Here is a 25243-nt window from a genome sequence, read left to right on the forward strand (position 1 = left end):
AAGCTTACCAACTCAGATTGGGCACAAGGTCACCAATTAAAATCCACTTGTTCAAGACTGTATCATTGCAATTCACTAATAATAGTTTTGGGAGGCACTCTAAATAGCAATCACACAATTAACTGCAACTCATCTGTGAATGTACCCGTCTAACTTCACGGTGTGGTTGAGAAGAGATCTAAAATTTGTGAGATGATCAGAAGCTGTCGTTCTTATCGTGGAGAATTTAGTGACCATTAAGGGCGATTTGGATTTTTTTTTTTTTTTTTTTTTTTTTAGGCCAATAACGATTGCGATATTAGGCTGAGTAAAATTTAGATAACCAATTAATCAGCTTATCAATTTTAAGAAACAATGTATAATGAATAAAATAACTTCTTTTTATGTCTCCTAATGCTTACAAGAATAAAGAATTTCAGGAATAACATTTGACTTTTTACAATACTTTGATACTTTGTCCTTTAGTATTTATTTACGAAAGAGAGAAAAAACTTTCCCGGGGTGTTTCATGTCATTATCTTTGTCTTATGTAGTAGTGTGTTGAGAAAAAAGGCAAAACATTTTTTGTCGATTTTAAAATCGCTAATATCTCCCGACATCAGGTTGATTTTATAAATAACATTAGTTAAGTAATTAGTTATTAATCTAATAAGCATTAGTTAGGTTAGAAATAGACGAAATAGACTTGGCAAGTAGCTAGCATATCCTGCTGTCAAGAAAAAAAATTGTGTTCATTAAAAAAAAGCATTCTGTTCTCATTTTTGCTCTATTATTCGAGATATGTTGTTCCACTCTGATAAAACTGTTATTATGATAACATCCACACGACTGCCCGCCACACACTGAGTGACAAAATCAAATGCAACCACATTGTGGCGCAGGCAGGGTGCTGCTGGGCTCGGCAACTAGCTCGCATTTGCCAACCATCGGCGACTAGTTTTGCTACGATTCAGAATTCGAATGGTAGGTGAACTGCGCCGCCAATCAAAAATGCCAATAATGCGTCACACAATCCCTCACAGAAACAGATATTCACTTCCGTTAAAGTAAGATGGGAATAAACCTACCATTGAGAAGACCTACATTTACACTGTGAGCTTTTTTCGCAAATAGCCTGTACACCTCCCATGTGTGTCTGATAACATATTAATAAATAATATACTGTATGTGGCACTTAAAATATTGTTTCCCCATAACAACACAGAACCGGGGGGACTAGTATGTGTGCATGGGTCAATCGGCAGGTGTGCGGAGGGTTCTCCAAGTGTAATTTGTGAATTCCAGTTGAGTCGCATCGCTCGGTTTGCGGCGGGTCTGATCCCTTTAACTCATTCACTGCCATTCAATCCCAGGAACTTATTTATATTTTGTTCATTTTTTTCAAACGTTAGTGTAAAACAGTGTCTGAAAATGTGGTGAATGAGTTAATCAGGGGTCAACACTACTTATAAATACATACAACATGCGTTTGACCAATTTAATGCCATGGATTTTTACTCCAACAATATCAAGGTCTGATTGCATAGAGAAAAGTTAACCAGCTCCTCACATTTCCAAACAAGTGGCAACCCCCAAAATCTGGGAGAAATACGGGACAAACGTCAGTCAAGGAATTTGAATAGTTAGGTTCCGCATGCTGAGTAAAAATACTGTTGTGTCGCATGCAAAGAAACAACATTCCCTGGAAAAGTGTCACATGCGGGAAAATATACGAGAGTAAAAAAAAAAAAAAAAAACGCGTGCCATTAATCTTTCACCCACGGCCATTGGGCAGGCAATCTGTTGGCTATCATACATGATACATAACCCGCTGTATAGAATAAATTGCCCGTTGCATACTAACGCTCACATTCACGGCGTCAGATGAATGTGTTCAAACTCGTGTCACATAAGGAATCGAGGACTTCACTCACAGCGCCCACCGAACACCGCAGACACACGCACACACCCGCACACGCAGGCACGCACACTTGATCGCATGCATGCAAGTGTACGCTCCGTCACAGCCTTATCTGAATGAAGCACACTCCATCGACCTCCAGGAGGTAAAAATCTTCTCGAACTTGGTGCAAGGCCAACTGCTGTTTAATAACCACCTCTTTTCATGTTCTCCTCCTCACACAAACAAGTCAAGGGCAATGCATTCGTTGTTTGACGCGTCATTTATCTATTTTCCTAAAGGACATTTTCATTACGCACCTTCGAAGATTTTAAATGTTAAGATCGTCACTTCTAAGCATCCATTTCTGACGTCGACCTTCCCGGCTGCCTGCGATTTTTGTCATCAAAATCTTTCTTGTCTTTGAAGGACTTGACAAGTAAAGACATCTCTGCGGGTCTGTGGTGGCTGAATCATCTGTGGAAGCTGTCAGAGCTTTTACATAACCCTGACACAATTACTCATTCGATTCATGAAGGTTTTATTCACATGTCGACAGAGACGATATTGATCTGTCCTGTAAGGGTGTCTTCTTAACAGTTTTGATGGGCACACATGCTGCAAATATACTGTAGAGGAGCTAGTTTACAAAAGCACAGCCAGTGTTGCCATCTGAGCAATTTGGTAGACCTTAGCTAACTTTTCCATTTGCTTGAGAAACTATTTTTCAAGAAAAGCTACTTAAAGCGGAAGCCAACCCAGACATATAATTTTTTTAAAGAATTTCTTCTATGCAAGGCCCACTAGTTGAAACACAGCATCCAAATAAGTGACAAAATTCATAGTGCATCTTTCCCTTGTTTTGTCCATCCATATAGACAAATGCTCACAGAATACACAGCTTGTAAAGGGCTTGTAAAGTTTTACGGAGGTGGTTCAGCAGACCTAACCGCCGCGCGTTCCGTCCTGCATCAAATACGTTGTCCCGGTCCATCCTTCGTGTGGCACCTGCCTGTGACGTGGTACAGGTTAAGCCCGTTCTCGACGTCGTTTGGCCGACTCGGAACGACTGAGACCAATTGGGTCGATCGAATATGCAGACGGGAAATAGGAGATGACCAACTCTGCGATTCATGCACACTATTCCAAGGCCTTTAAATGAAAAGAGCTGCTATTTGTTCAGTGTTCACTCCTCTCTCTCTCCTCTAACGCAGCAAAAACAATTTCATACAAACAAAGAGAATTGCCACTTATGTCGATGCGCTTGCTCTCGATTGCGAGATAGAGAGAGAGAGAACGTGCGGGACGAGAAAAGAGAGGGTCGTGGGTTCGAAAGGGGCTGCAATCGGTTGCATGTGCATACTGAACTGGTTCTGAGGATGAAAGAGGTTTACTTGGCAATAAAGTAGTGCCCATAGTCATGCATGCAAAGTTGCTGAAAATGTTTTGCAAAAATAAAGTAATAATTAAGCCTGTCTGTTTTTTTTTCCTCTGCTAATCCCCATCGCGCTTGTTCTCATGTATTTTTTTTTCATCCCCTTGACCTTCACACTTCCTTGGTCCTTCATCATCTGCCTGCAAACATCCATCTCAAATCCCCTTCCTGATCTCTTCCTTCTGTTGCGCCTGTCCTCCTCTACCTCACCCTTCCCACTCATTTCCTCTCTCTCTCTCCCTCCTCCACCTCCATCTGTCTTTTCTCCAGGTCTCTGTCTGGACGTATTGTGGGAGGTGTGTGGTGGTTCTTTACCCTTATCATCATCTCGTCTTACACAGCCAACCTCGCTGCTTTCCTGACTGTGGAGAGGATGGTTTCCCCCATTGAGAGTGCAGAAGACTTGGCCAAACAGACAGAGATAGCCTATGGGACTCTGGACTCAGGTTCTACCAAGGAGTTCTTCAGGGTACGATCTTAACGCCCTTGATCCTTTGCATTTAAATGTGATTCCAAAACACATTTCGGGATACTATTTTGGAAACATCAAGCGTGTTGTTTTATGTTTACTTTCATCCGTAAATAAGCAACACGGGCTACGTTTACATGAACACACTTATTTGGATTAAAAGCCTGATCGGAATAAAAATGCTTCAAGTACACACCCCATTTGGAATATTGTGACCCGATCAAGCCCAGTCCGATCAAGATTTTAGTCCGAATGAGAGGGGTAGTTTATATTGACATGAAAACACTCCGAAATTTAGAAAAACAAATAGTATTTGCCTCGTAAGTCTGTGAAGTCAGTCTAGGTATTTCTGTTTTTCACGGGATCTAGTAGAAGCAGAGTGACCGAAAGACATGGTGAGCGCAAGACTGAACTGGTCATTGGTGTTTACTTGATGGATCAGAGCGAACGGGAAAAACACGGAAAATAATTCTAACGTTTAAATTACAATTGGACGCAGCAATGTTTAGTCGACACGGAAGTTGCTACTGCTTCTTCTTTTCCAACTACTACTACTGGTGTATTTGAGTGTCCATGAAAACAGTGCATCCAATCATAATTGTAATACAAACTCATATTATTAATTAATTGATCAAATAAATTTTGTCCATGTAAACGGTCAGTTTACATTTCAAAATGGTGTTTTGGTTTTCTTAACATGATATTTTGACCAGTACATGGATGGCAGCGTGTCCAACTACATCCTAAAAGAAAGCATACCTAAAGAAAACTCGGCTATTTGATGATGCGAAGCAATATTTTATTTAAAACACACGACTGTATTCAACAGCAGCATTGGAGAGAGCAACAGCAGTAGCCATGGTACCTGTACGGAAGGCTGGTTTCAGACTTTGCAGCGTCATACACAAAGCCGAGCATAAGAATCCAGCTCTGACTGTAGGCAGGACGATGACAAATGAGCGTATGAACTGATTTATTCCGCTGCTGGTGGGTGGTATGGAATAAATCAACGGCCATTTACAGAAATTTCAGTGGGGAAAAAAAGCTTTGTAGAAATGGCACTGAAGTGAGCTTAGCTTGGAGCTAAAGTGTTAATGGTACTGTTTGCTTTTTTTGTTGGTCGACAAACCACTGCTCTTATCTACAAAACCGTTTATGCCTTGAATTGTGGAGGGAAATGCACGAAAGTACTATGAGTGCTACCCGGAGAATAAAAAGCTTTTATTTTCACAAACTGGCACACCCAGGAGGAGGGAACACAAAGAAGCTATGATGACCGGTTTTACCGACAAAGGCGAGTCATTCTGATAGTGGCAAGGATTGGAAAATTAAACCAAACATGAAAACTAAAGTCCGCTGATAGTGTAGTGGTACACACGCCCGAGTTGTGTGCGGGCAGCGTGGGATCAATTCCCGCTCAGTGATGGTGTCTGTGTGTGCCCTGCGACTGGCTGGCGACCAGTTCGGGGTGTAGTCTGCCTTCGCCCGTTGACGGCTGGGATAGGCTCCAGCAACTCCCCGGGACCCTGTATAGGATAAGCGGTTTGGAAGATGACATGACATGACATGACATGAAAACTAAATACGGCCATGTTAACCATCCATCTGCGACACAACTGGTAGAACGCGAGGGTAGGAATGGGGCTGATTCATTGACAAAGATGAGGCTGACAACAAGCACACAACTAAGCCAGTAGTGTACAGTGGTGACGCAAATAGTGGAGCGTGACAACATTGGCTGTTGTCATATAAACGAGTGACCAAAACGACACATTTTTTATCCATTTTTAATTCATGCAAATGGTCACCTGAACTGTAGGTATGACAAAGGCACCGGGGAACAGCATTGTGCTGAGACAGCTGTGATAACATTTAACATAAAGTTAAGTTCGGAGCGGCTCCAGCTCACAAGTGACCCTGAATGATAAGATGTAGAAAATTAATGAGTGACTGAATAGAGCCTGGTTTTAATATGAACAGTTACTGTGCATGTTACGGTACATAATGTTCACACCAGAACTGCAGGTGTTAATAATGTGCATTATAAATCGGTTGCCATATGCCAAATTGCTGAATGTGAAAAAGCCATGTTTGATATTCTATGAGCATGTTTTTCACAAAAGTCTCATAAATTACCATATATTTTGGACCACACACAATTTGGTGGAAATTGCTGGAGTACTATGTGATTTCAAAGAGGAAGTCGACCCAAACATATTTTTTTACAAGAATGTTTTATGCAGACCCAATAGTTGAAACAAGGCATTCTAATAAATATTGCGTTTGTGGAATAAGAGTTAATCCACCCATTTTCAGAGAGATCAATATTGAGACAAGAGATCAATATTTCAGCTTTTAGAAACCAGGTTTTCCCATGCCCGCATTGGGAGAAAAAAAATTAGCAATAAAATAAGCATTATTGATATGATCCCATCATGCTTGAAACTTATGGTGAACTAACTATGGGTAGCATGTAAACAAATTCAACTGTTGACTTAGCATACTCTGTATGTAGGCTTTATTAGCATGCTAACATCTTTTCACCTCCCGGGAAAGGAAAACGTGTCAGAGTTGTGCTTTTTAAAGTGAAAGTCAACCCAAACACTTTTTTTCAAGGATTTCTTCTATGCAGGCCCACTGGTTGAAACAAGACATTCTGATGAATATTGTGTTTGTGGAATAAGTGTTATCCCACTTGTTTTTAGCCATCTCAGGGGGCAGCCATTTTGTCACTTCTGACAACTGAAAATGACATCACAGTTGCTCAGGGCTCAGGTAACGACCAATCACAGCTCAGCTGTTCAGAACACGTGACTCAGCTTGAGAAAACAGCTGAACCATCATTGGTTGTTGTCTGAGCAACTGTGATGTCATTTTCAGTCGACAGAAGTGACAACATGGCCGACCCCTGAGTTGGCTAGATTTTGCTGCATAACTCATATTCCACAAACGCAATATCAATCAGAATGCTGTGTTTCAACTAGTGGGCCTGCATAGAATATATTCTTGAAAAAATATATTTGTGTTGACTTCCACTTTAACACAGGCAAACTTCATACAAATGTGGGCAAGAGCACTTCGCACTTTACACTTAGTGGAGCAATGGTAAGAGTGGACAGGGTATGGTAGAGAGTGGCGGCATGAAGTTAAGTGGCTGAGAGAAGCCCAAGTTTTGCTTCACTCAATCACAACTTGCTGGTAATGACAACAATTGTAGCGTAGTCTCGAGGGGGAAACAAGAAATGTACTCTGTCACATGTTGTCATGCTCTGTAGTCTTCCAAAGAGTCTTGTGCGCATTGTGTGCATTTAGATACCCAATAACAGATTTAAAAGATATGAGCTGTAGTGAGGATGCTGGGTGGCTTCTTGGATGGGAGAGGGTTGGTGGGGGGGGGGGGGGGGGGGCTATCAGAGCAGACAGTTTGTGCTTCTCTGAACAGCTCTGGCATCATCAACATAACGAGCAGGCTGAAATCTGTGGAGGGTGAAAAAGCAATTTACTCCCCCACAGCTGAGGGGGATTCACCACCGCCATTAATTATCTGTGTCTGTTTGTGTGACTACATGTGTGTGTATGACTGAGCGCACATGAGCATATTCATAGGCCTATGGATGCATGTGAGTGTATGTGCGTGAGGCCCATCCCCTCCTCTGAGCATATTTGTGTGTCGGTGTATAATTAAATGTGTTTTTCAAAGTGCGGATGCTTGAAGGTGAATTCCAGCATCCATTTCCTCCTTCACCGCCTCACTCATTGTTCAAGAATCTGGAAAGAGCCACAACACATTGTCACACATCTCCCCCCTCCAAGCTGCAGTATATCTGCACAGTCATCATTGCCGCAACAACCTCACACACGCACACACCGACGGGCCACACCATGATAGTCACTGTAATCAGATCCAATACAATTGCGGTATCAAATTTGTGGCTACTTTTGGATATTCTTAAATGGTTTTGACAAATAATTAACAACTAAATTAGGTAACGGAACCATTAGACAGGGTGGAGGAGTGGTGAGCACACTTCTAAAGTTGGTGGTTTGAATGGCTCTCTCCCCCTGTGCTTCCAATAGTTTTCTGTAGGTACTCCAACTCCCTCCCACATTCTGAAAACATGCATGTTGGGGTTATTGAAGACTCTAAATTGCCCTTGCGTGTGGTTGTTTTGTCTGTATGTGCCCTATGATTAGCTGACAACCCATTCCAGGAACACCCGGACAAGACTATCACCTCGCTGGGTTCCCAGACAGTATTTCTATGATCTCAGGGCACACTCTAATCTACTGTTGTACCATAATCATAAAAAATTAATACCTCTACAACAGTGTCACTTAGCGTGATCATCTCATTTTTTATCTCATTAAATTGTGAGTTATTATTCTGTGACTGGTTAGTATATATATATATATATATATATATATATATATATAAATTTGTATTTACAGTCATCCTTCGCTATACCGCAGTTCACTTATTCATGGATTTTTTTTTCCTTGTGCAGTACACTTAACTGCACATCTCTTGTAAACATTGGCTACATGGACAAAGTGGCTTTAATCCGATCAGACTAAGGATTAAAATTATGATTGGATACACTGTTTTCATGGACACGATTAGGACTTGCGTGTTCATGAATCACACTTTCGATCGGAACAAATTATTTTGACATGTGACGGGCCGGTCTGTCCCATAGGCGGAGCGTCCAGGTCTGCTTTAGAGGCATACGCACATGTAGACACCAAGTGGACAAAAATAGCACATGTGCCTCATATGCTTATACTGTATTGTTTGTTAGTGATGAAATGTCTGCGTGAAACATTACAATATTTAAGCATAATGCCATAAATGATTGGCCGCTACTTCCTGGATTTCATATATTGCGGAGACGTGTTGGAACATAAACCTCGTATACAATTAGGTGTATTGACTTAACTTGAAGTTGAGGATGGCCGTGTGGGTGTTAAGGAGTTGTTAGCGTGAAGGTGGAGTCTATCATGGATTTTGGAGGGCAAACAAAATCATAAAAAGTGTAAGAGAGAAAGAAAGGTAAGAGCAGGGGTCTGCCGATGCTCGTCAATGTGAGTGACATTATTATGGGACAGGTGTCGGTCACGCACTAAGTGCAGACGCAAACACACACCTCATCCAATGCAGGTCACAGTGGTGGCGCCTCGTCAAGAATAACTATCACGGGAAGATGCAATGCTTGTATAGCATGACTCCTGCACTCGCTGTATCCATGGGGACAGCTGGTCTGAATACACAATTGTGCTCATCATCACTAGCGATCACTTGAAGCGAGTATGATTGTCCTCTTGTTGGTAATTCTGGTCATCTGTGTGTCTTCCAGTGATGGGAAAACGAAGCTTCAAATTGCTTCACAAACCAATTGTTGTATTTCAGACTCCTCTAGATGCCACCGTTGGCTTAAATAGAGGCGTTTAAGAAATGGGAAGTCAATGTGCTTTCAGCCCAATGTTGAACAGAGAGCGCCATTTAGAGGAGTCAAAAAAATACAACCGCTTCATGAAGCCAATTTGAAGTTTCATTTTCCCATCACTGGGGTCTTCTGGTGGCTGTGGAGGCTGTTCCCTAAACTGCCATTGCAATGGTGGTATGTGGTTTTCAAGGTTGTTGTTGTTTGGGTTTGTGATGCCGATCTCTCCTTCCTCTGGTGCCTCTTTGCTTTATTGGCACGGTGAATGTTCTCTTCTAGCTGTGCTGTACCATAACGGGCTGTCCTGCTCCATAATTCTCCCAAGGGCTGCCCCATCCCAAGTGTTCGGATTGAAGTGGCACTTTTAGGGTGTGTTTTAATGATGTTTTTGTACCGATTCTTCTGTCCCCCTCGGGTGTGCTGTCCTTCCTTCAACTGGCTGTAAAACATTTGTTTTCGGAATTATTGGCATTTATTGGGTATACGAATGACGTGACATGGTTTTTATGGCTTGTGTCAAATGACTGTTGTGGTCATGCTACCGATGTTAACTTCCTTCAAAAAACTAATGTTGGTTCACCTATCTTCCCAACTTATCCGGAGGATTCTTAACAATATGTTCTACGCGGCCCCACTAATCGAATCATGGTGTTCTGATTAATATTGTGTTGAATATGAAAAAACTAACTGACATATCAATCAGTTATTTAAAAAATCGTTAGTTGGAGCTACACTGAAAAGAGGACAGCTAATCCATATGATGGGATTCGGAATCGGTATCGGCCGATCTCACTCATGGATGATTGTATCAGATTCAGCAGCACAAAACCTTAATTGGAGCACACCGGATGTGGGAGAAGCACGACTTAGTCCAACATATTCCCAAATTGGACGATAATTACTGACAATTTCAAGAATATTCTACAGCAGGGGTGTCAAACTAATTTTTGTCGCGAGCCACATCAGAGTTATGGTTTCCTTCGGAGGACCATTATGACTGTGACCTCAAATAAAAGTATAATCTCCTCATATTACAAATACACAACAACATGACAAATAGCTACTTTTGAAATTAGAGGCCAATAAAAACTGTTTTTAAAATATTGTTACATTTATTTCTTTATTGATTTAGTATTTTATTTTACAATTTTGGTATTTTAGCAAAAAACAGGAAGTCGATCATTTGTTTGGCGGGCCACATAAAATGATATGGCGGGCCAGATTCGGACCCCGGGTCTTAAGTTTGACACCGGTGTTCTAGAGAGAGGCGCAGGGGCCTTCCATGTATGAAGCACTATTATGTCTGAAATTAACTTTAAATCTACCGTTACTAAATCCACTTGTTCCTTTCCAAGACGACACAACTCGCTTTATACTTAAATTATTCAATTATTGCCTACATGAATTAATTGTTGCTCGGTTTCCCTATCGCTCTTCTACCCAGAGGTCCAAAATAGCCGTGTATGAGAAGATGTGGTCATACATGAAGTCGGCCGAGCCAACGGTCTTCACCAAAACCACCGCGGAAGGTGTGGCGAGGGTGCGCAAGTCCAAGGGGAAGTACGCCTTCCTCCTGGAGTCCACCATGAATGAGTACACGGAGCAACGCAAGCCTTGTGACACCATGAAAGTCGGGGGCAACCTGGACTCCAAAGGATATGGAATTGCTACGCCCAAAGGCTCACAGTTAAGGTAGGTGGAATAGTGTAACAATAGGAAACAGTAACAACAGTGATACTGTGCTATTGCTGCGATATTCCACCTACCCTGCTGTGCCTTTTACACAATTATTATTGTCATTGCTGTCCGGTGGAAACATCTTATCTGCACGTAAAAAAGGAATTGAATAACAATTGCTGTTTTTCACCCACACTCTGATGCCAGGGTACACCCTCATCAGTGGATGCCACAAATCAAGAGAACAATTTCTCGCCGCAAAAATAAAACGTTTCCACCCAGCAGCAACTGTAGTGACATGTTTGAATGTGTAGACATCATCATATCTCCTCTTGATCACCTTGAGTCCCAATTTCTCAGTTTGTCTCATTGTGCGTTTCTCTTTGTCACTTATATTTTTGCCATTGTTATGTCCCGTGTCACTTTATGTCGCTCCTCCTTTACACTTGTTTCTTCGCAGGGTCACCTTCCAGGTAACACTGTCCATGTGTCTGCTGTCTTGTGTCTGTGTTACTTCGTAGCAAAGGCATTGTAGTGATGATCATTATAATGATGATGAAGCAGACTGTGAGGAGGGGCAATAACCTCGGGCTACAGCCACTGCATCCACACCCAAAAGGGGCAAATTATAGGAAACGACAATAAAAGCAACTGACCAAAGGGGCCTGACTAATGGGGGATTTAAACTTGATCAAACACAAACGTTTAACCCTTGTTTACTTGAAATGTGGACACATTTACTGAGATTGATTTAGGGAATTTACGTCACAAATGTGTTGGTTTTTTCCCCCTCAGGAGACATTTGTTTATTTGACATATATTCTTGCAGTGCTTTCCTTATGCGATAGGTGTCTGCTGAGGGGAAATAAAGAGTCAGACAATTCAATTTTTCTCTCATCTTTTGGTCAACTCGTACAAAAAGCAAAGCAACATGCCTGTCCTATAAATTTCCCCATGATTGGTGCAACCAAGTCCCTCAAATACCAGTGTTGAGGGTTGATTTTTTTTTTTATGAAGTGGCAGACAGTGAGTGTGTGGTCTTTCCTCCCAGGACTATCTGCAGTTGTATCTTGTTTCTCTCAATCAATCCAAACACGAACTAGCAGGTGAAAACATGTCTGGGAGCGTGAATGTGAGGCTGCCTCTCCTCATAGTGTCACATTGGTGAGGAAGAATGTTCTCTGATGATTATAGTCACTGCATTTTGAAGTTTAGCTTTAAATAATATGTGACTGTTTATGAACTGTTTTTTCATCCATTGCCGCAATCATCTAATCATAGCTTGTAGATTAGATCACCCCAGAAAACACTGTCTTGATCAATATCTCTGAACTCTCTTTACTTGTGCAAGGTTCTCCCCTCCAAAATGAACACAGACAACACAATAATTGTGCCTTTGAAAAAATTCTAATTATGTACCGGTATTTTTACCAGTTCTTGCCCATTACATCTGCTCACTTGGCTGCCAGACATTTTAAGACACTCTTTTAACGTAACGTTTGAAAAAAATAGAAAAAAAATATAAATAAATTCCTGGGATTGAATGGCTGGACTGCGAAAAGACGTATAAAAATGTTTTTGGCAGTGAATGAGTTTTAATGAGCCAAAATACCATCCAAAAGCGAGAAAATAGTATTTTCATTCTCAATTTGCAGCACTGAGGTAATGGGTGTTTTTCAAGGGGCCCCCAAATCCCTGGGGGCGCTCCTGCTCCACCATGTTGCAGAGCAACCCCCAAAAGTTAAAAGTTGTGACTGCTACAGCATGGACAAATGTTATGTCCAGACCTCTCCTAGCACAAGATTTTCATTCTCAGCTACTTTAGCCATTTCAGTCCTTCTTTCAAAATACAGCGGTGCCTTGAGAAACAAGTGACCCTACATAAGAGCGTTTTGACATGCAAGCCGTCGTCAGCCAGGCCAATTTTTATTTTGACTTGGCAAAAATATGAGATGCCGTCAAAGTAAACATAAAACTAAGAGAATTACATGTACTGTATATTTAATGCAACCACATAGCTTTGTCTTTGATTGTTTAGCCAGATTTGAACAAAAAATAATAATTGCCTGAGACAAAGTTGCGCACGCCTATATATTTCTATAAAGCACAATATTAAAAAGTAAATAGCATGCCAGATTAATTAAAGGCAATTCCACTTTGTAAAGAATGCGTGCCAACCTTTACACGCACACACAATGGTTTGATAATTTGATAGAATTAAGTAATGCAATGCAGACACATAAGCGGTGTACTTAATTATATACTTAATTGTACAAGCGTTATAAGCAGAAATGCTGCAGAAGCGTAAATGTTTTTCCTTGAGTTCCCGCGACTGGACACTAATCACCGATCACATCTCTTCGCAGACTACTAAATTCCACTCCTTAAAGACAACAACAGAGTACTTTTGAAAAACTTCCACTTTGAGACCCATTTTTAAATCCAAAACCCAGCCCTATGTGCCTGCATTTTGTTTGGAGGTCACAATCCCTTCAGGGGTGTGATAGGAGGCCTGCGGGAAAGTGGATACACACACACACACACACACACACACACACACTCGCACACACGCAGGTTGAGACTAGCTTGAGGGTAGTGAAGCTGCAGGAGGGGACAAGAGCTCCATCAGCAGGCTACAGCCCCGGTTAACACTGTACAGCAGCAATCTGGCACTGCGTGACACCTCTTGCACAGCTATAGTTCATCCAGATAGCATTTGCATAAAATTTATTTGTAGGAAGAGAGTAAATGAGATAAAGAGAGTTTTTTCTTGGGATGCTTCCCCTTTCCTTCCAACCCTTCTTAGTTGTCCTCCCTTTGCCCCCCCATGTCCCTCACCTTCTTCCACCTGGCACTGGTGCCCATCCAGCTTGTCTGTCTTTCCTTCTATCCTTTGCTCTGACCAAACTATCTTATCTCCCCCCCCCCCCCCCTCCTCCTTTTTTTTTTTTTACTTTAAGAAATGCGGTCAACCTGGCCGTGCTAAAGCTCAACGAGCAGGGCCTGTTGGACAAATTGAAAAACAAGTGGTGGTATGACAAAGGAGAATGTGGCAGCGGGGGAGGGGATTCCAAGGTTAGCCCTCTCTGTCTGCCCCACCCACCCTGAGGGAACGGGGGTCAATCACAGTTTGGGGAGCCTGAGATGGCCCCCATCCTTCAGTAACGCAAGCATCTGCCCCGGTGAAGAGTTTAGGCAAAGGGCAAAAGTGATGTCCAAAACCTCCTGAGACACCTTCTGCTTCGAATGTAGACTCAAGGTTGCAGCTGTTGTCAACAGTGTGCACCTTTTCCACATGAAAAGGTTCAGAGCCTTTGACACAGGTACAACACTGGAGGTTATTAAAAGATAAAAGATTTCTCTAAAAATACACTTGATCAGATGGCTGTAAACTTTAACCGACAACTGTAGCAACATCAACATACTTGACACTTTCTGAAAGTAAAGAGCAAGGTGATGGGGAGGTTCTGTGTTCAATAGATTCAAGTGGACAAGCTCGAAATACTGTAGAGGCAGGAAAGTTCGCCCCCTAGTGGTGCTCTGGGGAGAGACGAAGACAACAAATGAGAGGAGGGTGGAAGAAACAGACCTAAGTCACGTATCTGCAGCTCAAGCGGGATGCTCAAGTAGCAATTGAAACAAGCAGTAAAGCATATCAGCCATGATATCTGCAAAATTGTTGACGTGGCATTGCGGGTGAATGTCTAACGGTGGCACTGTGGGATGAAAACATAAAATAGATATCCAGTTTGTTTGTTTTTAGTATTTCAAAATATTTTTAAAGTTATTTTCTGAAAACAATATGCCCTAAACCATGTGTGTCAAAGTAATTTTTGTCATGGGCCAAACTATAGTTACAGTTTCCCTTGGAGGGCCGTTATGACAGTGAAAATATATAAATGTTTAATCAGCGCCTGATATTATTATATATTCAGTGCACAAAATATTGGTGGATAACTAATTTTGAAATCAAAAGTCAAGAATAATGGTTTGTTCAACTATTGTTTAAGTTACTGCAATAAGGGGTTTGGTAAGAATAATATGCTAGCAATATCTCAGTGTAATTATTTATTATACATGACTATTTGAAATTTAGGTACAGATTTTAGCAAGCTTTATGTTTTCGCAGGCCACATAAAATGATGTGGTGGGCCAGATCTGGCCCCCGGGCCTTGAGTTTGACACCTGTGCCCTAAACACATTTGAATGATGGTGAACTATAGCGTTTCTGTGGCATATTCACCACCTAAGAGTTACAGAATTTCTACCAGACAGATCCCAGTTAGATAAAATTGTGTCCAGACTATTGAGAAAATACTAATAAAAAATATCAGAATTATGATGAATAGTTATAATTTAACATAGTCACAATAATACAAAGTCCAAAAAAAGCTTGATGCACTCATTAGCATTAGGTGTGAACATTCTAAAAGAGGGGGGGGGGTTTGTGCTCCTCAATGGGAATATAATAAAACTCTAATGTGATATCGTTAAAATTGTACAACAGTAAAATTGTCCTCTCAAATTTGTCTAGGTGTAAAATGCTGAATTACCAAGTATCTCATTGCGTGCCTTTGACTGTGTTAAATTATTTGACACCGCCGCAAGCCAAAGGCAATGCCGACCTGATGCGCATCTTAATTGTACAAATTATTGTTAAATGGAGTAAAAAGACTTGCTCGTTCGAATGTAGTGTGCCAGACGTTCCAGTGTAACAGTCTCTCCCAGCCATAGAACAGAGCTACCAATGCCTCGAGGGCTCAAAATTCCTGTCTGGACAGTATTTGCGTGTGGTTTGCTAACGAAGCAGCTGGGATAGTATGGTTGCGTTACGTGAAGTGACAAAGGTGGGTCCCACTCATATGTCTGTAGCTCACGTAGCTCCACTCCCCCCCCCAGCCCCTCCTCGAGAGCATACACACATGTACTCAGTGGGATCCATGCTAGGTCACTTGGTCTCAACTGATGAAGTATTTGCTAACGTTGTGACTGAGCTGTGCAATGCATATGTGAAAGACTTTAATAACATAAAATAACATGACCTATGATGTTATTTATGTTATTTTTACACGCAAAGAACCCCGGTAAACCTTGCCGTTTTGAAACTGAGCGAAGCGGGCGTCTTAGACAAACTGAAAAACAAATGGTGGTATGACAAGGGAGAATGTGGACCCAAGGACTCTGGAAGTAAGGTTAGTCTCACGCTGCTACAGCCCAGAATGCTATCCTGAAACTTTCATCCTCAACATGCTCCAGATTACTGCAACTACTGTCCTAGCAACACTTCAGTTTGCTTTAATTATTAAAAAAAAAATAGATATGCTCTACATCAGGGGAAAAAAAATATTCATTTTGAATATGATGATTCACATTTAGCAAAAAAAAAAAAAAACATCAAATATCTAAAATAATAGCTTTCTGTTCAGTTTCTGTAGCAATCTGTGGCAATCTCATTTTCATTGCACTTAGTTTCAGAGATACAATGGTGACTATGCACTTCCGGTTATCATTAGACTGGTCACGTTCATCTCATTGTCATATTTGGAAAGGTAAAACTTAACACAGATTATTTTCTATATAAAAAGACTCAATTATGTTCCAGTGTTTATTTTACAGTCAGACAAATACGATACACGTAGATTATAACGAGGACTCCCAGAGCCCAATTTTCATCTGCAACTATTTTTTTTTTTCAAAAATTGTCTAATGTAAACAACCACTAGGGATTCCATGCTCTAAATAATTGCTTAAATATCAAGGCCAACCCTAAAATGCTTGTTTCCCCGATGGAATTTGGGCAGAATTATTGACCTAAAGGATAGAATATGAACATATGATACCAATTATCTCATTTCAATTAGCTGAACCATAAAAGACGCAAGCTGCATTGAATGTTTTGGAAGTGCAGCGAAATGTCTTTATTGCTAAGATAAATGTCGGCTCTCATCCATTTGAAAGATTGTCAATTGAAGATGCTCTGACACAATGACACGTTGAATGTGTACAAGTACATACTGTAGAACTGGTACCAGCAGTAAAAACTGTGATTGTAGATGTAGAATGTAGTTAGAATTGTTTATGATGAAGCAAATAATGCAGAATCATTCTAGATGCATGACTTGATGATAGCACATTGACATGACCTGAACTTTATCACAAATAAATGTGTCTAACCCCCCCGTACCCTCTTGTCTCTCTTCTCCTTGCCCCTGTTACTTTTTCTTCTATTTTTTTTTTTGTTACTCTCCATCTCACCTTCATTTTCGTCGCTCACTTTTTTTTGCCTGTTTTCACCTCCTTTGACTTTCTTTCACTCTGATAACCATCGACAACACCCCCCCATTGGCTTGTAACTCACCCCCTTCCCCAACACAACTCCCCCTCCTGGTCTCCACAGGACAAGTCGTCTCAGGCCCTGAGCCTGTCTAACGTGGCCGGGGTCTTCTACATCCTCGTGGGCGGCCTGGGCCTCGCCATGCTTGTGGCGCTGGTCGAGTTCTGCTACAAGTCGCGGGCCGAAGCCAAACGCATGAAGGTGGACCTTAGTCCCCCCCACTGCCCCAGCCCCTCCCCAAGCACCCAGAATCTAGCCACTTATAGGGAGGGGTACAACGTGTACGGCTCCGAGGGGGTCAAGATCTAGGGGTAGGATTTAGAGGCTGCCGTCTAGGTGGGGTCATGGTGGTGGTCATCATGGTGGTGCTGTAGTTTGTTGTCTATGTTCATGCCAGAGCCTGTCAATGCGGAACCGTGTTGTTATTCATGTGGTCATGAGTACGTGCGGTCAAGCATTGTGGAACCAATGATGATTTTTTTATTTTTTTTATTTATTTTTTTTTTTAATGAAAACTTATTTTGGCTATTTGTTTGTTATTGTCCTAAAATTGAAAGCACATTTCTTTTGTTGTTACCCTTCTGCTAGATTTGGTTCCACCGTCTTTGGCTGCAAAATAACGATGAAATGATGATGACATGACAGTGGTGGTGATGCTCGTAGCTAATGACATAACTAGACAACTGCATTGTACTCTTGGCTAATAATTAACAAAACAGCGGAGCAGGGATGCACAACTCCATCCACACATGCTGTTATGTAAAACCCGACCCAGTACCCATCTCACTTTCTACAGAAAGCAGTAGAATCGTAATATTTCTTCCAACCAATCAGTGAAGAAGTGTAGCGACTGTAATGGAAAAAAATGCATCTAAATATATAGAACAGTAAATAAAAGAAATTAGATTACACAATCACATTACGTCTTCAGCTAACCTAACATGCATGTTTCTGTAATGTGAGAGGAAATCATGCAAACTCGACTAAGCCAAGTTTCGGACCCTTAGTCTCGGTTGTCAGACTTTGCATTATTTCTTTACAAGGGAAGTAGCGATTCACTCAAGCCACGATTCGATTTGATTTTAGATTTTCAGTTCCCGATTTCAAATGGATTCGAAATGTTGTAAATCTTTGTTTTAAACAAAACGAATGACTCATTTTAAAACCAAAAGATGTTTTTGTTTTTACATCTGTATTTTGTCCTTGTTGCAAACAGTAACTTTTTGTGACTTAAAAAAAACTTGAAATGAACTAATAATTTTGACTGCTTAACTACATTTTTGTCTTATCGGTGTTTTTTTTAGTGCCAGAACTAAACATGAAAATAAATAAATGTACAATAGATTTGACTGTTATCATTACAAATCCTTTTGTGATCAAAATTTTGATGTCAATTCTTTTATTTCTGACATCGATGCATATTTTGAGCAGTTTAAATCAATTTTCCATGAATCGTCCCTATTCTACACATGTTGAAGGTTTTAGACCTACCTCAACTGTTTCACACAGATTTTCTCATTAAAATATGACCGCTTCCAGCTACAAATTAACTGCCTTCTGTGTAGACACCAGCTTTCATCAGTTATTTTCTCACTTTCAGCACTAATGTGATAGAAATCACACCGATGAAGCCCATGTGAGATGTTTTTCACATTTAAAACGACTCCACATGATCCACGAGTATCACCAGACTATGTAAAAACATTAAAGTACATTAGAACAACTAAGTCAGAAGAGGAATGTTAACACATTATGACGACATACAGTAGTCGCAATCCCCATTCAATCCAACCTGCAAAACCAAACCCTAGTGGAGCTGTGTATCCAAGAGATGCTTTCGCCTAATTCAGCCCTTGACAACTTCAAAACAGCCCAGCATCGCTGCAGGGGAAAAACTGATCAACAAACACTTCATGTAGCACAGCTACTTAATTATGTTGAAAAAGGCCAATTAAATAAAGTAAATTAACACGCTGATTTAATAAGCGCACAGCATGAGCTGCCTTATTTGGGTTGTGTTACTACATTAGGAACATGGCATGTGCAAAAACATCATGAAGTAGACTGTCCACGTGAAGTGTCCCCGCTACTCCGAGCAGTATAGTCACTTACTCCCTCTCTATAAATCCTTGGAATAAAACTTTCCTGTTTTCCTTTGTCTTTCTCAAATCCTCACCTTCCAAAAATTATCCTTTTTAAATTACAACCTGCCCAATTTTGGAATAACTTAAAGCAGAAGTCAACCCAAACATATTTTTTTCAAGAATATGTTCTATGCAAGCCCACTAGTTGAAACGAGGCATTCTGATAAATATTGCGTTTGTGGAATAAGAGTTAATCCACTCGTTTTTAGCCATCTTAGGGGGCGGCCATTTTGTCACTTCTGTCGACTGAAATTGACATCACAACTACTCATGGCTTAGGTAACGACCAATCATGGCTCAGCTTCAGAAAACGGGTGAGCCGTGATTGGTCACTTGGTTACTTGAGCCCTGAGTACTTGTGATGTCATTTTCAGTCGACAGAAGTGACAAAATGGCCGCCCCCTGAGATGGCTAAAAACGGGTGGATTTTGCTTCTTAACTCATATTCCACAAACGCAATACTAATCAGAATGCCGCGTTTCAATTAGTGGGCCTGCTGGGAACATATTCTTGAAAAAAATATGTTTGGGTTGATTTCCGCTTTAAAGTCACACCCTATCAAACCTCCCCCACCTCACCCAAAACAGCATGGTCACTATAAAATGCAGATGTCTACAACACAAATCTTCAGTTTGTTGATGTGTTGCCTGCTTTTACCTTTTGGCTTGATCAACTATGTCAGCATTTAACACAGTGATTGCCCTTCTGTGTGATCCATGGTTCGGGGGTGCATTCACACCAGGAATTCCAGAGTTGGTTGTTTATTTCCCCACCACCAAAAAATTTTGAATGACAGCTCTGTATTTTTCAAATACAAAAGAAAAATCCTAATCAATTATCAGTACAAGTCAGGCAAAGTGATTGATTTCAATGACCAAGAAAACACGTTACATTTTTTTATGACAGGACTGATTGGAAAAGCCTCAGACGGACTTTTTTACTCGGAGTCGCTGTGTGTCAGCTGAGCAAGTCATCCTCAAACTTGTCAATATTTTAAGCAGATGTAATGATTCCTCTACTCTATAAGATTTTTTTTTTTTTTTTAATCGATCATGGTGACCAGCAGCGTTTCTCAATGCAACCGCTGGTTGCTATAGAAACCCGGCGGCGCCATCCAAACGCAACATGCGTAAGAGTAAGTAGAACCGTCAAATTGACTGGGACGCCATAGTTAAAGGAATAATGACTTGTAACTATTTTTATGCTGTTTAATACCATAAATTTTCACCACGGTAATGGACTATATACAGAAAACATCACACACGCATCACATAACACATCAAAATTTGAAAATAGTCAAAATGACTGCTCTCATACTCCTAGTGCTAAACACAACATTCTGATTAGTAATCTGTTTGTGGATTAAGAGTTAAGCAGCAAAATCCACCAATTTTTATCCATCTGAGGGGGCGACCATTTTGTCACTTGCTGTCAACTGAAAGTGACATCACAGTTCCTCAGGGCTCAGGTAACAACCAATCAGAGGTCGTCTGTTTTATGAAGCTGAGCCATGATTGCTCATTACCTGAGCAACTGTGATGTCATTTTCAGCTTGACAGAAAGTGGCAAAATGGCCGCCCCCTGAGATGGACAAAAACGGGTGAATTTTACTAATCCACGAACGCAATATTAATCAGAATGCCGTGACATAAACCTCTGCTGGTGGCTCATTATAAGATTTAAACTCGATTTGCCTGCTTTATTATATTTCAGTGTCCGGCAGCTCATTTAGTTACTGCTCGACTATTACATAGAAAAGCCAAATTAAGTTTAGCCGAGGCGACTTGATGTGAATGCACCTTCCCAACTTTGTACTTTGTACGAGCATACCTGTGTGGGTGCTAAGTATGTGTAAAGAGCCATGCATGATTATGTCAAATGCATGCATGTGTGTTTTTAAAGACAATGGGTGCACTTTTGGTACAGCCTTTATGTACAGAAGGCATTTTTTTTCCACACTTCATTTGACCAACCTCTTTGTTGTTCTTCCTCATCTAGCTGTCTTTTTCTGAAGCCATGCGAAACAAGGCCCGTCTGTCCATCACAGGAAGTGTGGGGGAGAACGGCCGCGTTCTAACGCCAGACTGCCCTAAAGCCGTGCACACTGGCCACGCCACCCTCCGACACCCTGGCCTTGCAGTGGTCTCCTCCGGACTGCCCTGAAAACCAAAAAAGATCCGCTGTGCCTTAGTGACACACCAACATGCAGAATCACATTGAAGGATCACATCATCGTCATCACTTTATCCTCGGATGCCATACATTTTTACATCTTTTCCCGCTGCCTCTGACTTATTGTAACAAAGTGGAATAGAGGAAATGGAAATATGTGTAGTGAACATTGCTATAGTTGGCTGCAGCAACCTTTTTTTTTTTTTTTTTTTTAATTTTGGAGGACTCATCCAAAAAAACTGATACTAAAACGCTGAGCTATAACCACAATCATGATGAAGAAAAACCTCTCATCTTGTCTTCTTTGGACAGTCTCGGCCAATAAACAGCACCCCTCAACAACGCCTTACAAAGACAAACATTTGTTGATCACATTGTCACGGCTGTCGACATCATGCCTGCAGTGCCAGGTGTATCCTCTTAGAAGACCAGAAAACTGTAAGCTGAATTTTTTGGGGACATTATAGACTTTGCCATGGAAATTCAAATACGAAAGACAAAGCTTCATTACTTTTCATGCAGGATGAGTTCTTGCCCCGCGCAGCAGGGCCGACAACCACAACGAAACAAACAAAACCTCCACATTGCTGTATGTGTGGCCTATGTGGGCCCTACAATACAATCCCCAATTCCAATGTGGCTGTGATGTTGTGTGAAACATAAATAAAAACACAAACTGATTCCCACATCCTTTTGAACTCATATCCAATTCAATACACCACAAACACAAGCTATTTAATGTTCAAGCTGATAAACTTTGTTATTGTTTGAGCAAATATTCACTCATTTTGAATTTGATGCCTGCGAGAAGTTCCCAAAAGCTTTCTAGGTGGAATTCTTTCCCATTCTTGCTTGATGTACAACTTCACCTGCTCAATAGCCCGGGACCTCCGTTGTTGTATTTTGCACTTCATAATGCGCCACACATTTTCAAGGTATACAGGTCTGGACTGCTGGCAGGCAAATCTAATACTCACACTTGTTTACTACTTGATAGCCATGCTGTTGTAACATATACAGAATTTGGCTTGGCATTGTCTTGCTGATATAAGCAAAGATGTTCCTGAAAATGATGTTGCTTGAAATGCCGCATATGTTGCTCCAAAACCTGTATGACCTATAAGCATTAATGGTACCTTCACAAATGTGCAAGTTAACTGTGCCATGGGCCCCCGCAACCCCGTACCATCAAGGATTCCGACTTTTGAACTTTGCGCCAATAACAATCCGGAAGGACCTTTTCCTCTTTGGCCCGAAGGAAACAACGTCCATGATTTCCAAACACAATTTGAAATGTGGACTCGTCAGACCACAACACACGTTTCCACTTTGCATCAGTCAATTTTAAAAGAGCTCTGGCCCAGAGAAGCTCCATGTGTTTCTGGGTTTTGTTTATATATGGCTTTCAGTTTGCATGGTAGAGTTTTAACTTGCATTGCGTCACTGTCTTGTGAATAACACGAATGTCCATTTTTTTTATTTTTTTTTCTTATTTTAACGTTAATGGGATGTCTGTAACGCAGAAACCCCATTCACGTAGAAATTAAGAAAAAAATGTACATAAGCGTTTTTCACAGGACAGCGACGATTTGTAGATTCAAGTGACAAAACTGACAATGATGGCAGTTTTTAACGCAATGCCGCCTGAGAGCCCAAATTCACATTCACTGGTACCATTTATGTTCAGAGATTTCTCCCGATTCTCTGGATCTTTTGATGATTATGGACCATAGATGAAGAAATCCCTAAATTCCTTGCAATTGTACATAGCCAAAATCAGGTGGGAACAATGTGGTGAATTGAGCCCCATCCTTGCATGTGAACAACTGAGCCTTACGGATGCTCCTTTTATACCCAATCATGACATGCACCTGTTTCCAATCAACCTGTCCACCTCTGGAATGTTCCAAACTGGTGCTTTTGAGCATCCCTCAGCTTTCCAAGTCATTCCTTGACTCTGTCCCAGCTTTTTTTTTTAATATGTTGTAGGCATCAAATTCAAAATGAAAAACATATTTGAAAAACAGAGCAATAAAATTCATCAGTTTGAACCTTTACTATCTTGTCTTTGTAGTGTATTCATTTGAATATAGGTTAAAAAGGATTTGTAAATCATTGTATTCCGTTTTTCACTTATGTTTCACACAACGTCCAAACTTCATTGGAATTGGGGTTTGTACATATGGGTATGTAACAAATCAGTAGTCTTTCACCAATAGTTTAATGACCTAAAAATATGAAACAAAACAAGATTGAGGGTTCAGTTGTTTGTACAGAGATGGAAAGAAAAATTAAACATGGGAAGATTTCAGATGAGCTCACAAGATTCAACAGTGGGACCTGTTGGACGTTTGCAAATGACCAAAGCAATTCTAAATTTGATCCACAAATTTTCAAATTTTCAAGTGTGTCATGTATCAATACATCAGAAAGTCATGCTAGTTAAATGTACAAATGAATCTTTGCACATTTGCAAACAACTGAGTGTCCCATTGTAGTTGCCCGGATTGCAAATTATTCATTCATAACGTGAAAGCTTTGTTTAATCTGAACCACATCAACAACTAGTCGATATCTTTTTGTCTCGGGTAACTAAATGGCAGTTCAAGGCGTTATGAAAGCATCATATCAGAAAGTTTGCTTTTTAAAACTGTTGTAAATAACGTGTAGCAAAACTCACAGTCTTTTTTAAACATGTTAGATAATTCATTGCAATAATGAGTACAAACTAAAATTGCCACTACTTGTAATTAAAATCAAATTTTTATAAATCTACATATTATATATGTAAATATATAGCTATACATAAACAAATTAACATCTCTCATATATATATATATATATATATATATATATATATATATATATATATATATATATATATATAAAGATCTATAGAGTATATGAATCAGATTGTCAGAGGCCATGGCATAAACTCTGTTATATGGCTTTTTTTTATATATATATAAAAAAACTTGACAATATTAATATGCCACAGTCTCTGTGTGTCCCATCCAACACTGAAAGTCCATCTGGTAACCCCACGTACACACAGAGATGCACACACAAACAGTACAGAGACACAGGGTCTTTGATCGCCCGGGCACAGCAAAATGGGTTCCCTTGTGGCTCTGCATTGTTTTCGTATGTTTTTACTCCAAAATGAGAGCTTGGTCAGTCGTCACAGGCCCATGACAAATGAAAGCTCCAAGTTTCAACATTGGAATCAGGGACAGGATCAGCTGCAAAGGTGAAGCCAAGACAAGCTCAAGAAGTTATTGGCTGCAGATGTTTCGATCCAAATTTGCCCTGAAGTCATTGGCCCATGTTTACCTGCTGGTATGTATCAAAGTCGATTTAATAGATTGGCATGACACCACTCATGCTCATTGAAATAATGGTGTGACAAATCTGAAAAATAAAAATGGTTCACATTTATTTTGCAATGAAGATTTAGGTTTCTCTGCCACATAGGGGCATGGTTTATCACGTACTGGTTTTGTTGTTTCTGGACAGAAATTCACATCATATTGTCACCATTCACAGTATCACAAGGTTTTTTTTTTTTTGCATCAATGATGGAAGTGAGCCTATGAGCGAATACTGTACTTTGGATTGGCATTTTACTAAAATTCAATGTATAAGAGCGCTCTCTCACTCACTGTTCTGACCTCTTGATTCCATGATTTGAT

General features: G+C 40.6%; 1 protein-coding gene across 8 annotated transcripts in view; it reads left to right on the forward strand.

Moving 5' to 3' along the window:
* gria4a (glutamate receptor, ionotropic, AMPA 4a) overlaps positions 1-23862 on the forward strand; it is a 95926-nt gene extending 72064 nt beyond the window's left edge. The window contains exons 14-18 of one of the 8 annotated variants that reach the window (XR_015087419.1): positions 3585-3783; positions 10669-10916; positions 13862-13976; positions 15979-17436; positions 21378-21389. Coding sequence is in view for 7 of the 8 variants with exons in the window: in XM_086035235.1 (XP_085891361.1) it covers positions 3585-3783; positions 10669-10916; positions 13862-13976; positions 17299-17436; positions 21378-21542 (865 nt within the window). In the remaining variant the exon portion in view is untranslated. Of the gene's footprint in view, positions 1-3584; positions 3784-10668; positions 10917-13861; positions 13977-15978; positions 17572-21377 lie in introns of those variants that run through there. The other 7 variants (XM_086035235.1, XM_086035228.1, XM_086035229.1 and 4 more) reach the window with 7 other exon arrangements.
* The last annotated feature ends 1381 nt before the right edge of the window (positions 23863-25243 follow it).

This window comes from Filicampus tigris, chromosome 7, assembly GCF_054856515.1.
Source record: "Filicampus tigris isolate MCC_2025a chromosome 7, RoL_Ftig_1.0, whole genome shotgun sequence".
NCBI lineage: Eukaryota > Metazoa > Chordata > Actinopteri > Syngnathiformes > Syngnathidae > Filicampus > Filicampus tigris.